The 14,859-nt window shown below is 45.1% G+C and overlaps 1 protein-coding gene across 3 annotated transcripts; it reads left to right on the top strand.

Moving 5' to 3' along the window:
- The first annotated feature begins 6,897 nt into the window (after positions 1–6,897).
- On the top strand, positions 6,898–8,514 carry TEX53 (testis expressed 53). Of its 3 annotated transcripts, none has more exons than XM_032162686.2 (2): positions 6,898–7,152; positions 8,187–8,514. In XM_032162686.2, exons 1-2 carry the CDS (start codon positions 7,044–7,046, stop codon positions 8,288–8,290), a joined length of 213 nt encoding a protein of 70 aa, XP_032018577.1. In that variant the 5' UTR covers positions 6,898–7,043; the 3' UTR covers positions 8,291–8,514. The 3 variants fall into 3 exon arrangements, 1 of the variants encoding a protein (XP_032018577.1); XR_009215148.1 differs by having other exon boundaries at positions 7,057–7,243; positions 8,212–8,310; XR_009215147.1 differs by having other exon boundaries at positions 7,057–7,243; positions 8,187–8,310.
- The last annotated feature ends 6,345 nt before the right edge of the window (positions 8,515–14,859 follow it).

Here is a 14,859-nt window from a genome sequence, read left to right as displayed (position 1 = left end):
AATTTGTCTAGCTTCAGAAAAAATCTTGATGTTATTTTCATCATTATTGTGCTAAATTTACAAATTAGGGAAAATTATAAATCAGGAAGAACTGACACATCTATAACATTGATTCTTCCTAGCCACCAACCAATGGCTTTTCATTTGTTCAAACCTACTTTGTTGGCTATCAGGACTATTTTCAAGTGTTCTTTATATTAATTTTGCAAATTTCTTATTAACTTTACTCCTAAGTATTTTATCTTTTGTTGCTATTGTAAATGAAGTTTTCTCTCTCACTATTGTTTTAGTTAGTTATTGCTTACAAATAATAACACTATTGAGTTCAGTGTGCTAATTGTACGCCTTGCTTCCCTCTGAATTCTTTCACTGTTTGAGTAGTTTTGTTTTTGCTTTCCTATGGTTTACCAGTAATACTATTATGTAATCTGCAGGTAGAAATACTTTAATTTCTTCTTCTTCTAATTTTTATGTCTCTGATTTACCTTTTCTGATTGCAATGGTTAATGCCACCGCTACAATGTTAAAGTTAGTAGATATCTGTGCTTCATTCCTGATTTTAAATAGCTCCAGTATTTGCAAGTTAAGGAAGAAGCTGGGTTTAGGACAAAGGCATAGAGGTAGAATTAAAGAGAGAGAGAGAGAGAGTGCCATTTTATCATATTAATATAATATCCATCAATTCCCTCTTTTTTCTTTTTTCAGCATCTATAAGAAAAAAATCACAGTTTCTTTACTCATATCGAATCAAACTTCCATTCCACAGATAAATTTCACCTGACCATGATTTATTAACTTCATGCTATGAGGTTGGATTCTTTTCACAATATTTTACTGAGAATTTTTGTATCAGTATTGGTAGGTGACATTGCCTTGTAATTTTCTTTTTGTATTATCCCTATCACATGTGGTTATCAATATACACTTGCTTCATGAAAAGAATTTGGAAGTTTTATTTTATATGCTCTAGAACAATTTATGTAGTACTGTAACTGGTCTTTAAAAGCTTGGTGAAACTCTCCTTGTGAAACCGTCTGGACCTGTTGCCTATTTGGGGGAGAATAGTTGCTTAATAAATTTCCTCTACAGAAATTGATAGTTTCTATCTTTAATGCAATCAATTTAATAAACTGTATTTTCCCAGAAAACTATCTACTTCATAGTTTTTCAAACTTTTTTACATGAAAGTATATTATGGACTCTCAAGATTTTTAAAATTTCTTTTGTTTCAACAATTATTTCCCCCTTATTCTTTCTAATTTTATGTATTTGTGCCTTCTCCTTTTTTTCCTGATTAAGCTACATAGTATTTCTATTTTGTTAATTTTTTTCAAAAAAAGATTTTGATTAATTAGATCTGCTTTTTAATACTCTAGTAAATTCTGCTTTCAATCTGATACATCCTTTTGATTACTTTGTTGTTCTTTTTCCAGCTTTTAGAATTGGGAAATTATTTCATTCTTTTATTTTCTTGATACAAGTGTTTAAACACCGTGGTAGACAGAGTGTGACCCCACTGCAAAAGATTAAAGTTGAAGATACAATTAAGGTTGCTAATCAGTGACCTTGAGATAATTCACAATTACCTGGGTGGGCCCCATCTAATCACACTGGGAGAATCTGCAGTCCACTCTGGGGCTGGTTTCTGCCACAATAGCACAGATGCCAGGACAGGAGAGGAGGTGGCAGCAGTCGGGAATTCACCAACATCCCCCTCCTGCGGAGAAGGAACTAAATTGTCATGTGACTTGCTTGGCCAATGAAAACATAGCAGATAGGACACTAACAGGGGCTTAGAAATGTGTTTTCACAGTGGGGCTTGCTGTGTCTTCCTCTAGCAGCCCCAGAAGAAGAACACACCTGGCTAGCCTACTAATCCAAAAGGGGTAAAAGACATGTGAGGCAGAACCACTCCAGCCGACCTGATAGGCACAGTGGACATTACGGCATGGTGGACAAAGGGATGGACTGCTGGGGAGGGGTTCAGCATATGTCCTCCCTCCTCCCTGCCTTTGTGGTTCAATCCAAACCCCACTGTCCCCAATATTCCCCAGTTCCCTCACTCTGTGACATCACAGACAGCCTCCTGTCCACTCTGCCAGCTGCAGCTTAGGTTAGACCTAAGGGTAGGAGGGAGTAATTTTTCTGTACTAAAACAGAAAATGTCCCTGCCACTCCTGGACACCTATTCACTTTGCTACAAGAAGCACCCCTTATTCGCCTTGACCCCACTGTTTCTCTGTCTCTGGGTCCCAGTCTCCCCCGCTGTGCTGAAAGACTCCTAAGGGCTCCCCTATCTCCAGACGACTTCCTGTTTGACCTCACTGATCTTTCTTATTCTGATCAAAGTGCTGCAGGGTCCCTAGAGACCTGAAACTCACAGCCCACTGGGGACAGCCCAAGGGCCCTTTTCTTTGGCTCCTGCTTCCCTCTAGAGACGGGTACTGGTAATGCAAGAAACACCACACCCCACTCTGTCCCAGCCAGCATCTCAGTGATATTAAACACCTACTGTGTGCCGCATACCCTGCAAAGCACTTGACATCTTTATGTCACCAAATCCTTAAAACGGCATTCTGCGGGTAGGTTTCACCATACCATTGTACAGACTGGAAAACTGAGGTTCAAGGAGGCTAAATGGCCCGAAATTACACAGCAAGGTGCAACAGGAATTAGGAACTGAAGTCCATCCAAGTTAAAAAGGAGTGTGCTCTTAACTGTTATGCTGTTCTGCCAGGCTTCAGATGGAGCCTTTCCATTTAAAAACCACTTACTATCAACTCTTGGAGGCCAAGGTGGTTCTGAACATCTCATTCTGGAATTGCATAGACAGAATAAAATCTGGCTTCAGATAAAACTACATTAAAATACCAGCTGTTCCTCTCGGCTGCCACACCTGAGCAAGTCACCTTTCTTAGGCTCAATTCCCTCCATCTGGCAAATCAGACAAAGTCCTGCCTTGCAAGGTGGAGAGGAAAATGAAATGAGCTCAGCAACGTCAAAGGACCTGCCCAAATGCGCAATGAATGTCAGTATTCTTGACACCATGGCTGTTTCTATTCCCATAACCTTCTGAGATTAAAGAAAAAAAGAAAGCCTGTTCATGGAAGGGAGAATGGGGTGAAGGATTGAGTATACCATTGTCCAACAGTCAGCCAATGTTCCTGTATTTATTCAATCAGTATGGAGAGCATATGCACTCTGCACACAGCCCCGTGCTGCATCCTGGGACCCGAAGGTGGGCTGGACCCACCCCTGCCTCCTCGAGAGTGAGGCTCTGTTGCTTTTGTCCACAGCAGTATCCCCAGCACCGCAGTCAGTGTTTGGCACCAGTAGGTCCTCAAAAGGTATATGCTGAACAAATTTTTTTAATCACTGATTTTTTGTAGGCAAATAAACAGGCAGTGAAAATACAGTCCATTCAACAAATATTACTGAGCATCCACTGTGGTTTAGGGAGACACTGGAATGACAGTCAGGTCCAGGACACAGGGAAGCCCAGGGGACAAGGGAACCATAAAGGAAATGCCTCAATTCATCCCAGGTTTAAGAGATGGCTTCCTGGCTGGGCATGGTGGCTCACACCTGTAATCCCAGCAACTTGGGAGACAGAGGCGGGCAGATCACTTGAGATCGGGAATTCAAGACCAGCCTGACCAACATGGCACAACTCAGTCTCTACTAAAAATACAAAAATTAGTTGGGTGTGATGGTGTGCACCTATAATCCCAGCTACTCAGGAGGCTGAGGCAAAAGAATCGCTTAAGCCCAAAGGGTGTAGGATGGTTGCAGTGAGCCAAGATCGCACCACTGCACTCCAGCCTGGGTGACACAGTGAGACTCCGTCTCAAAAAAAAAAAAAAAAAATTATGGCTTCTTGAAGGAAGTGACACCTGAGCTGTCTTCAAGTGTAACGGGGAGAGGACACGGAGGTGCAGGTTTCAGCTTGTGCAGAGGCACAGGGATGGAACAGTAAGAAAAAGTCTGGAGCACAGCCAGCGGCTCCTATGGCCAAAGGGTAGTGACTGAGTTGGAATGAACAGAGCTGGCAAAGTCGACAGGGGCAGATCCTCAGACAAGTTCGAGCAGCAGAACAGGGGAGCCACTGAGGGGTTAAGGCAGAGGAGGAGTGACCTAACAGGATTTGCACCAGGAGCCACCAGAGAGGCTAGTGTGAAAGCAGTGGTCAGGATCCAAACGCAGGAGGCACTAGGGGTGAGGGCAATGGGAACGGAGGGTGGCTGACAATGGAGATATTTATGGGATAGATTCAAAAGGCCTTGATGAATGTGAGTGGAGGGGAGGTAAGGGGTGCCCCATTTCTAGCTGCAGACACAAAATGAATAGTGGTACCTGTCCCCAAAATAGGAAACATGAGAAGAGGAAAAGCACGTTTGGGATGGAGAGGGTGGGGAAGAGAGGTGGTCCCACCAGAAGGCAGCCAAAGGCAACCCTATAAGTCATCCATAAAGCCATCAATCAGCTTGGCAGGTGGGTGAGGCAGGTGGTGTCCTACTGGTTGTGACATTCCTTGCTGCTCCCTGGTGACAGCACCTGCTTGGACCCTGGACCAAAGTGAGATACATACAGGTTCATCCAACCATGCCATAAACGCTGTTAACCACCTGTCCTACACCCTGCACTGGGGACGGAGCAGTGAACACAGGAGACTCCTGCCTTTCTGGGTTTACTAATGGGAAAGTGAATACGTGCACATAAATAAATTCTAGGCTACTTCTGAACATGACAAGGGCTGCAGAGAAGCATGAGGTGGGGAAGGGAAGTAGAGAGTGCTGGGAGCAGGGAGGAGGCTTAAACAGGGAATAAACAGAGAGAATTAAACAGAGTAAATAGGCTAGAGAAGCCCTCACTAGAAAAAGTGTTTATGGCCGGGCATGGTGGCTCACGCCTGTAATCCTTGCAACGTGGGAGGCCAAGGCGGGCAGATTTCCTGAGGTCAGGAGTTTGAGACCAGCCTGGCCAACATGGTGAAACCCCGTCTCTACTAAAAACACAAAAATTAGCCGGACATGGTGGTGCGCACCTGTAATCCCAGCTACTCGGGAGGCTAAGGAACGAGAATCGCCTGAACCCTGAAGGCAGAGGTTAGTGAGCTGAGATCGCCCCACTGCCCTCCAGCCTGGGCAATAGAGTGATACTCCATTTCAAAAAAAAAAAAAAAAAGATAAAGTGTTCTTTAAGCAAAGGCTTGAAACAGGTGAGAGAATGAGTCTGTGGATCTCCAGGGGAAGAGCATTCCAGCAGAAATGCAAACAGTGGTGTGTTTGGTGCGGCGGGAATGGGGTTAAGGGTAAAGTAGCAGGAGACAGTGAGGGACAAGTGGATAAATGGTTAGATTATGAGTTTTTTCAAGAGAGGCCCAGGGAAAGACTTTTCTTTTATTCTCCATGATACTGGAAGCCACTGGGAGGTTCTGGGCAGCGGTGTGACATGATCTAACGTCTGTAGGAGGAAGATTCATCTGTGTTGATGCTTAATGCTGATGCTTAGGAGTCATTGCAATAATCCAAGGAGGAGATGCTGGTGACTGAGGCTGGAGAGGAGCACTGGACGGGTGGGAAGTCACTACCCAAGGATGAGGCCATGGAGTGAACCCAGTGTGCTGTGACCGACACACGACCACCAATGATGGAAATTTCCAGAGTAGGGCTTTGGCCACAGAGAAAGGGGAGCAAAAGCAGATGGCCAGAGCCTGGAAAAGAGAAAGGAGGTTGGGAATAAGATAGACTTATAAACTTCAGTCATCAGAGCTGGGAGAATCCTTGGAAAGATAGATGATGCAGCCCACTGACTTCCTGTTCCAGACGCGGGGAGCCTCAGTATGGGCTAGCCCAAAGCCACACAGCAAGTTAGTGGCAGTGCCAGGACTGGGACCAGCAAAGCTGGGCTTCATCATCACGCTCCCATGGGACCTGGGCACAGCTGGAATAATGGAGCCAACAAACTATATGGGAAGACAATGAGCACAGAAAGCACTTTGGGGCACCTCCCATCAGAGCAGCCAGTTTACAGACAACTAAACACTCATTACTCCAAGGTGGTATTACTGTTCCCATTTTCCAGATAAGAAAGGAAGGCCAGTAGCTGGGTAAAGTGACTCATGCCTGTAATTCCAGCACCTTGGGAGGCTGAGGCAGGAGGATCTCTTGAGGCCAAGAATTTAAGACCAGCCTGGGCAGAATAGCGAAATCCCGTTTTTTTACAAAAAGTAAAAAAAAAAAAAAAAAAAAATTAGCCAAGTGTGGTGTCACACACCTGTAGTCCCAGTTACTCAGGAAGCAGAGGCAGTAAAAAGTAAAAAAAAAAAAAAAAAATTAGCCAAGTGTGGTGTCACACACCTGTAGTCCTAGCTACTCAGGAAGCGGAGGAAGGAGGATCACTTGAGCCTAGGAGTTCGAGGCTGCAGTGAGCTATGATTATGCCACTTCACTCCTGCCTGGGCTACAAAGCAAGACCTTGTCTCAAAAAATAAATAAACAAACAAAGAAACAAATAAATAAATAAATAAAATAAAGTGAGGCACAAAGAGATTACAGAACCAACCCAAGAGCACACATACACCTAGAGAGAGGGCAAATCTGACTCTTAAACACGAGCTTGTCTGTGTGGGCTGCCGCATCTCCTGGGGTTCTGCTGCCGTAGGACCTGGCAAAGAAGAGATTCACGTTTTTCAGCTACAGTCTTCAGTTCATCTAGAAAACGACACTGCCCAGAGAACTGTGCCGGGCCCCCAGCATCTGTGGTTCAAGAAGGCAATGCTACAGGTAAAGACTGGCAGAGTGGAGGCTCCACGCCCTTTCCACAGGTAGGAGAGACGTGCACAGTTGAGGAAAGACTGGCTCTCAGAGTGGTGGGCCCAGGCAGGTGGGCCTGGAACTGCCGGCCACAGGGAGCTACGGCAGGTCAGAGAGAGGGGAAGGGCCCACTATGACCCAGCGCTTCAATAACAATGGGCTTCTGAGATTGGAGCTGCAGAGCCAGGGGCCCCAGTGCCCTTTCCTCCTCCCACCGCCCACCAAAACATGGGGTCCAAGATCTTCTGTTGTTGCCGCAAGGCCAGCGAGGGGTCTTCTACCACTGTTGGCTTTCACAATCCAAGAATGTTCCAACAGCATCAGCTACGGTCCTTCAGTAGGTTCCAGACACGGGTGTGTGATAGTGTCAGGAACACCTGAATGATTCTCTGCGCCTCGGCCTCCCCGCCACCTCCTGCTGGGACATGGTCAGATTTCTTTCAGCCTTCTGGGAGAATGGAAAGGGTGTAGTTACTCAAGCCTGTAACAAGGCAGCCTAAAGACTCTATCAGTTATTAGAGATTAGTTATTAGGTAGTAGATATTCGTCGAAATCCCTGGCTTTAGTAGTCCATGGCAGTTTGATTTATTTAATTTCTCACTGAGTTTGTGGTACTTTATTAGATGGTAGTTTAAACTCTGCCTCAGCTGCTTACTGAGTGTGGGCATGTCGCCGACCCTCCCTCTCTAAGCCTCAGCATCCTTCTCTCCAAAATGAGGATAACAATAATATATTGCCCCCTGTGCAGGCTGTTAGGAGGATGAAGGGAGGCACCATGTATAAATGAATGCATATGGCCCCACACAAAGAAGACATTCAACAAGGCCGGGCGCAGTGGCTCACGCCTGTAATCCCAGCACTTTGGGAGACCGAGGCGGGCAGATCACGAGGTCAGGAGATCGAGACCATCCTAGCTAACACGGTGAAACCCCGTCTCTACTAAAAATACAAAAAATTAGCCGGGCATGATGGTGGGTGCCTGTAGTCCCAGCTACTCGGGAGGCTGAGGCAGGAGAATGGCGTGAACCCAGAGGCGGAGCTTGCAGTGAACCGAGATCGCGCCACTGCACTCCAGCCTGGGCGACAGAGCGAGACTCCGTCTCAAAAAAAAAAAAAAAAAAAAGACATTCAACAAATGATATCTGTGGATGTGTATTAGGATCAGCTGGGCCACGCTGAGGTAATGAGTAAACTCTAAAATCTCCATTGCTTTACCCAGCTTGAGATCATTCTTAGCTCATACAAGCAAACTTTTATTTTTACAACCATGAATGATTTGAGGAGTCTCCGAGTGCAGTATGGCCAAGATAGGTCATATACACATCACTCAAAGCCTTTACCCAGGATAAGTTTATTCCTCTGTTCTTTCAGATCTGAACACAAATTCTCTCCACAGTGCTGTACCAAACAGACATCCACGCCTCCCCTATGACAACCGCATGATTCTCAAGGCGTGCACCCTTAGGAGGCCATGAGCATTCTAGCCAGCGGCCCCCACGTGGTCCCTGAGGCTGCACAGCTGCTGGGCTTCCATGAGGAAGAGGGCAGTGGACAGGAGCCATGAAGACTGATTCAGAAACTCCCCTGCAGGAGGAGAAGACGTCTGAGCCGTCCCTGTGCCACCATCAAGAGTCACTCCAGCTTCTGAAAAAGCCACCGTGGGGGGAGCTGCCCGCAATTAAAGTCCTTGGTCACATCAGAGGAAGTGTCTCTCCTACTTCCCCCTTTGCCAGCCCTACCTCTGAGATTCCCAAGAACATGGAGCAATTAGACCCTGGCACCTCTTGGAAAGAAATGTGGTTTTGTCATTTTAACACATTAACACATTTGTTTCAGTCACTCCTAACCAACCTAATAAGGAAGTGCTATATTAGGAGAGGCCAGTTTGTATAACAGGCCACTGTCATAAACGTCCAGAGCTTCAGGGCACAATTCTGCTCACCTACTGTGCAACTCCATTTGATGCTCAGGGCCATAGGGAACAGCAGGGCATGTTGTGAAAAACTCTACAAGCAGCAGCCCTAGAGTTATGCAATGCATAGCCAGTGCAGATACGCAGCACTGTTCGTGCTGAAACACAGAGCATGCAACTGTGAGTAATATGCAGAAGACCCCACATGGTTTCCACATTAGCCAGGGAGCCAGGCACAGATGTGTATCACTCTGACATAACAGGGCAAAAACTTGGAGAGCAAAATGACAAAGGAGCATTTCGCAACTGACTTGGGGATTCATGGAAGGCTTCCTGGAGGAGGCGGTGCTTGAGTTTTCTGAAGGTTGAAGAGGAGTTAGCTAAAAGGAGAAGGGATGACATTCCAGAAGGAGGGAATACAATCAGCAAAGTTGGAAAATAGGGACATGACCTGGGAGGGCGTGAGGGTAGCAAAGTACCAAGTCTGGAATGACTCAAGTGAAAACCTGAGCCAGGGTTTGGTGGGAGATGAAGTGGGCAGAGCATCAAGAGCTTTGTATCCAGGGAAAGGGAGCTGAACTCTATCTCGAAAATAATGGGATGCCACAGGTGAGTTTTAAGCAAAAAAGTGACACAGCCTGATTTCCGACTTTTGTACTATGAACAGTGCCTTAGTCTGTTCAGACTACTAAAGGAAAATACCAAAACTGGGTGACTTACAAACAACAGAAGTTTATTTCTCACGGTTTTGGAGGCTGGGAAATCCAAGATCAAGCCTCCAGCAGAATCAGTGTCTGGTGAGGGCCTGTTCCTCATAGAGGGCGCTTCTCGCTGTGTTCTCACATAGCAGAAGGGGTGAGGGGTCTCTCTCAGGCTCTTTCATACAGGTACTAATCTCAATCGTGAGGGCTCCGCTCTCATGACCTAATCCTCCTAAACCTCCCAAAGACCACAATTCTTATACCATCACCTTGGGAGTTAAGATTTCAACACATGAATTTGGGGGAACATTAACATTCAGACCATAACAAACAAGGCGAGTTGGAAGACAACACTTTTTTTGTTGTTTGTTTATTTGTTTGTTTGTCTGAGACGGAGTCCTGCTCTGTCACCCAGTCTGGAGGGCAGTGGCATGATCTTGGCTGGCTGCAACCTCCACCTCCCAGGTTCAAGGATTCTCCTGCCTCAGCCTCCAAAGTAGCTACAGGAAGGTGCCACCACATCCAGCTAATTTTTGTATTTTTAGTAGAGACAGGGTTTTGCCATTTTGGTCAGGCTGGTCTTAAACTCCTGACCTCAGGTGATCTGCCCACCTCGACCTCCCAAAGTGCCGGGATTACAGGCGTGAGCCACTGCACCCGGCCAGAAGACAACTTATTAGTTAGCACTCCTTGTGCCTTCCCCGCCTCAGAAAAGAGAAGAATAAAGGAATATGATGTCTATGCCATGGAATTGTGGAGTAAAATTCCACAATGGAATTTTATGTGAAGGTAAAATTCATACCTTCAATGAAAAGCCCATCCTGGCTACAATTTGAGGGATGGATTTTTTTTTTCTTTTTTTTTTTTTTTTTTTTTTTTTGCGATGGAGTCTCGCTCTGTCATCCAGGCTGGAGTGCAGTTGCACGATCTCAGCACACTGCAACCTCCACCTCTCGGGTTCAAGTGATTCTCCTGCCTCAGCCTCCCAAGTAGCTGGGACTACAGGTGCATACCACCACGATTTGAGTGTAATAGTAATCGCAATAGACAGTCTGGTCCCTTGCTTACTCTGTGCCAGATCCTCTCCTAAGTGCTTCATAAACATCAACCCAATCAGCACAATAACCCAACAAGGTTAGAACTGTTACTACCTGATTTTACAGATTAGGGAACTGAGACACAGGTTAAATAAATCTTTTAAGGTTTACACTAATTCACATTAAGTGCCAGAGCTAAGACCTGAACTCAAGAAAACCCAGCTGCAGAGTCCACACTCTTAACCACTTGGTTATGCGGCCCCTCGATAATGGTAGAATGACATTCAGTTATTGCTCTGGACCCCAAATTGACTGTTCATCGCCTGCTCTTCAAAAATGGAGCTGGCCCTTTAAAGATTTTTCTTTTGGTAGTTGGTGCAATGCTAGGCTCTGTCAGGAGTGGGAGCTAGAGACATTGGAGGAGGAAGGGGCCTTCCGCCCTGGTTGTGCTGGGCTCCTCTTAACAGCACAGAGCTCACAGCTGCAGAGCTCACAGCTTCTCCAACATCACCCTCCCGCAGTGCAGGCAACTTTTCCAGAACAGGAATCCCGCAGAGGGTGGTGGTCAGTAGCACTTTGCAACTAGCAGTTTCTCCTAGTGTCCCCCACAAATAGGTGTGCCTCTAAGCAGACACTGTTCCATGACAGCTTTCCCTGGCACCCAAGGGCAGATTTCTAGAACATTCTCCCAGACTTCTCTGCCATTGTGAGCCACAGCCATGCCCTTCCCAGCAAGATCTGGATCTCAGGTGGGGATAGAGCTTGGGGGGGTTCTTTCTTAGTTCTAGGGGTGCTGGCTGCTCCTTATGTCCATTATTCTCTATATTCTTTAAAGCTCTCCTGACTTCTTACCACTCCTTCATTACTCCAATCCCCTCTTCTAGTTAGTACTTATATTAAACTTCTCATATTCAAATTGTAATGTGGTTTCTGTCTCCCAAGTGGATCATGACTAATGCAGAAATCAAATTAAGAGGCTGGGCTTATGTCTGTGGCCCCAGAACTATGGGAGGCAGAGGCAGGAGGATCACTTGCGGCCAGGAGTTTGAGATCAGCCTGGGCAACACAGCAAGACCCCATCTCTACTAAAACAAAACAAAACAAATTAAGCGACTGCCCAGGCGATCAGGACAGACAGTGCTACAGGCCTAAAGTAGGGCAGCAGCAGTAAGGATGAAGAAGAGGACCTCGAGTCATATTTTCAGGCAAAGCTGGCCAATTCTAACTCAGAACCATACAGGAAAGAAGATTCTAGGGAATGAGATCCTTGTGGTATTTAGGCCAAGTTGACAACACACAGCAGATCACTTAATTTTGGGCTATTCCAAGCTGAAGGAGCCTATGGGACATCCAGATGACCATATTAAGAAGGGTGGCAATATTTAGCAGGAAAAGGTAAAAGAACTATAGCCGGAAGGAGGCAGAGGGGCTTACCATATGTGTGTGGAGTTGTCAGCTCACTGCATCGTGGCACCTCTTCCCCATGGGATGAGACCCCACTGGCATCCGCTGAGTGAAGATACAGTTCACTTTCCCGGACCTCATGTCCAGAGTCCTTTTCCACTGCCCATTCTCATACTGTATCCCCTGATCCACCCTCTTACCCAGATTCCCCCTGTCCTATGCATTCCTCACCTCCTCCCACGCCAAGGTCCCACTTTCCTTCCCCAGCAAACCCCATATTCCTTATTTCTTGGACTGCTTTCCGCAACAACTATAGCAGGTGCCTTACACAAAAAAGATGCTCCTTAAATGTCGCTTCCTGCTTTGATAATTTAGAAACTCCTTCACAGAAGGGATGCAAAGAAGCCTCTATCCTGTGACTTTTTTAAAGGGCTCTCAGCTACAGGGTGACATCTTTCTCTGAGGGATTTTCAAATAATAACAATAAAAATAATCATGGAAGCCACAGCTGGATTTACTTCTGATCATGGCAAACTAGCTTGTATCAGACCAACCCTCCTGCTGACAGCAGTTTAAAAGCAACTGTTCTTTTTTCTTAAATGTGATTGAATGCATCCGAGAAATATCAACATAGTCAGGACATGAGGGGCCAAGATGCTGAAGAGAAAAGTACAGAGAGAGGAGATGAGCAACGAAGTCTTCTTATCCCCTCGAGGCACCTGCCAAGTCCTAAGCAGAGTCCAAGTAGCTGAAAAGTTGAGTAGAGATTTCAGAAGCCTCACAGCGGCCGGGCGCGGGGGCTCATGCCTGTAATCCCAGCACTTTGGGAGGCCGAGGCGGGTGGATCATGAGGTCAGGAGGTAGAGACCATACTGGCTAACACAGTGAAACCCCATCTCTACTAAAAATACAAAAAATTAGCCGGGTATGGTGGCGGGCGCCTGTAGTCCCAGCTACTGGGGAGGCTGAGGCAGGAGAATGGAGTGGACTCGGGAGGCGGAGCTTGCAGTGAGCCAAGATCGTGTCACTGCACTCCAGCCTGGGAGACACAGCAAGACTCTGTCTCAAAAAAAAAAAGTCTCACAGCTTGGGGTAACAATAATTGGAGGTTTAGGACTCACCATGAAAGAGGAGTCCTGGTTTTATATATATATATATATATATACACACACACATACACACACACGCACACACACACACACGTTTTCAGCTAAAACCCCTGAAGGGCTACAACCTGAGAGTAAGGTTTAATCACAACTAGACTAGCTCTCACAAAGCCCAGGGTCAAGTTTATCTCAAGCCTACTTTTCCCAGAAGCAAAACTAAATCCTGTCTGAGGGAAGATCCAGAGCCTTGTATACCTCTTCGATCTTTCATTTTTCAAAATGTCTAGCATTTAATGAAAAATTACCATGAATATCAAAAAATAAGACCAACTGACTGAAAAGCAAAAGAAAAAAAAAGAACCTGATATTAGAGTTTGTAGACGTGAACTTTAAAAGCAGTACAATTAAATATTGAGGAGAATAGTTGACAAGATTGGTAATTTCATTTGAGAACTGGAAACTATTTTTTAAAAAAACAAAATTATAGACCTGAACATTATGATGGATGAAATTAAAAACTCAGGCTGGGCATGGTGGCTCACACCTGTAATCCCGGTGCTTTGGCAGGCAGAGGCAGGAGGATTACTTGAGGCCAGAAGTTCGAGACCAGCCTGGGCAACACAGCAAAACCCCGTCTCTACAAAACATTTAAAAATTGGCCAGGCATGGTGGCAGCTACCTATAGTCCTAGCTACTTGGGAGTCTTAGGTCTCAGGAGTTTAAGGCTGCAGTGAGCTGTGATGGTGCTACTGCACTCCAGCCTGGGCAACAGAGCAAGACCCTGCCTCTTAAAAAAAAAAAAAAGAAAAGAAAAAAATTAGAAACTGGATTGATTCTTAAATGAAGCATAGGGTTAACAAAAAAAACTCAATTGATAGGATTAAACACAAATGAAGGCAAGATTAATGGAGAAGACGAGTCAGTAGAAAATATCCAGGCTGAATCACAAAGAGCCAAAAGAATGCAAAAATACCAAGAAGGGTCTTAGAGATATAGTGAAAAGGTCTAACACTTATCATTAGGGTCCTAAACAAGATGAGAGAGAAGAAGGTGAATGCTGTGATGAAAGATTATCATGTCACAGATTCAAGATGTGCTATGAACAAGCACAAGCAGGAAAAATACTTTAAAAGCTACAGCTAGGCACATCAGAATATAACTGCTAAAACTCAATGCAAAGAGAAAATGTTAAGAGCAGCAATGGGGCTGACAGATGACTTCTCAACAGAAACAACAGAAACCAATGACATCTTCAAAAGGTTGAAAGAAAATAACTGCACTAACCTAGAATTCCTTACTTACCAAAAATATCTTTCAAAAATAAAAACAAAATACAGACTTCTCAGCAAACAAAAATTGAATTTGTCACCATAAGATCTGTACTGAAAGGAAAATACTAAAGGTATTTCTAAATATACTATACTAAATATGATACTATATTGAAGAAAAATTCTAAAGTTAGTTCCAGAAGAAGGATCCAAAATAGATGTACAGAAATACAGAAAGGAACAAAGGGTAATAAAAAAGAAGTAACAAAGAGTAACAAAAAGAAACGTGAATAAATCCAAATGAATATTGACTATAGAAAGCATCAATAAGAATGTCTGTTGTGGCTTAAAATACATAGAAAATTGAAATCCATGACAAGACTACCGTAACAGGTAGAAAGGTGAAAGAACTGTATAGTTGTTGGGGCCAGGCACAGTGGCTCTTACCTGTAATCCCAGCACTTTGGGAGGCTGAGGCAGGTGGACCACTTGAGGTCAGGAGATCGAGACGAGCCTGGACAACATAGTGAAACTCTGTCTCTACTAAAAATACAAAAATCATCAGAGTGTGGTGGTGCACACTTGTAATTCCAGCTACTCAGGAGGCTGAGGTGGG

The sequence above is a fragment of the Hylobates moloch genome, unplaced genomic scaffold, assembly GCF_009828535.3.
Source record: "Hylobates moloch isolate HMO894 unplaced genomic scaffold, HMol_V3 SCAFFOLD_10, whole genome shotgun sequence".
In the NCBI taxonomy this organism is placed as follows: Eukaryota; Metazoa; Chordata; class Mammalia; order Primates; family Hylobatidae; genus Hylobates; species Hylobates moloch.
This window is presented reverse-complemented; position numbering and strand designations above follow the sequence as displayed.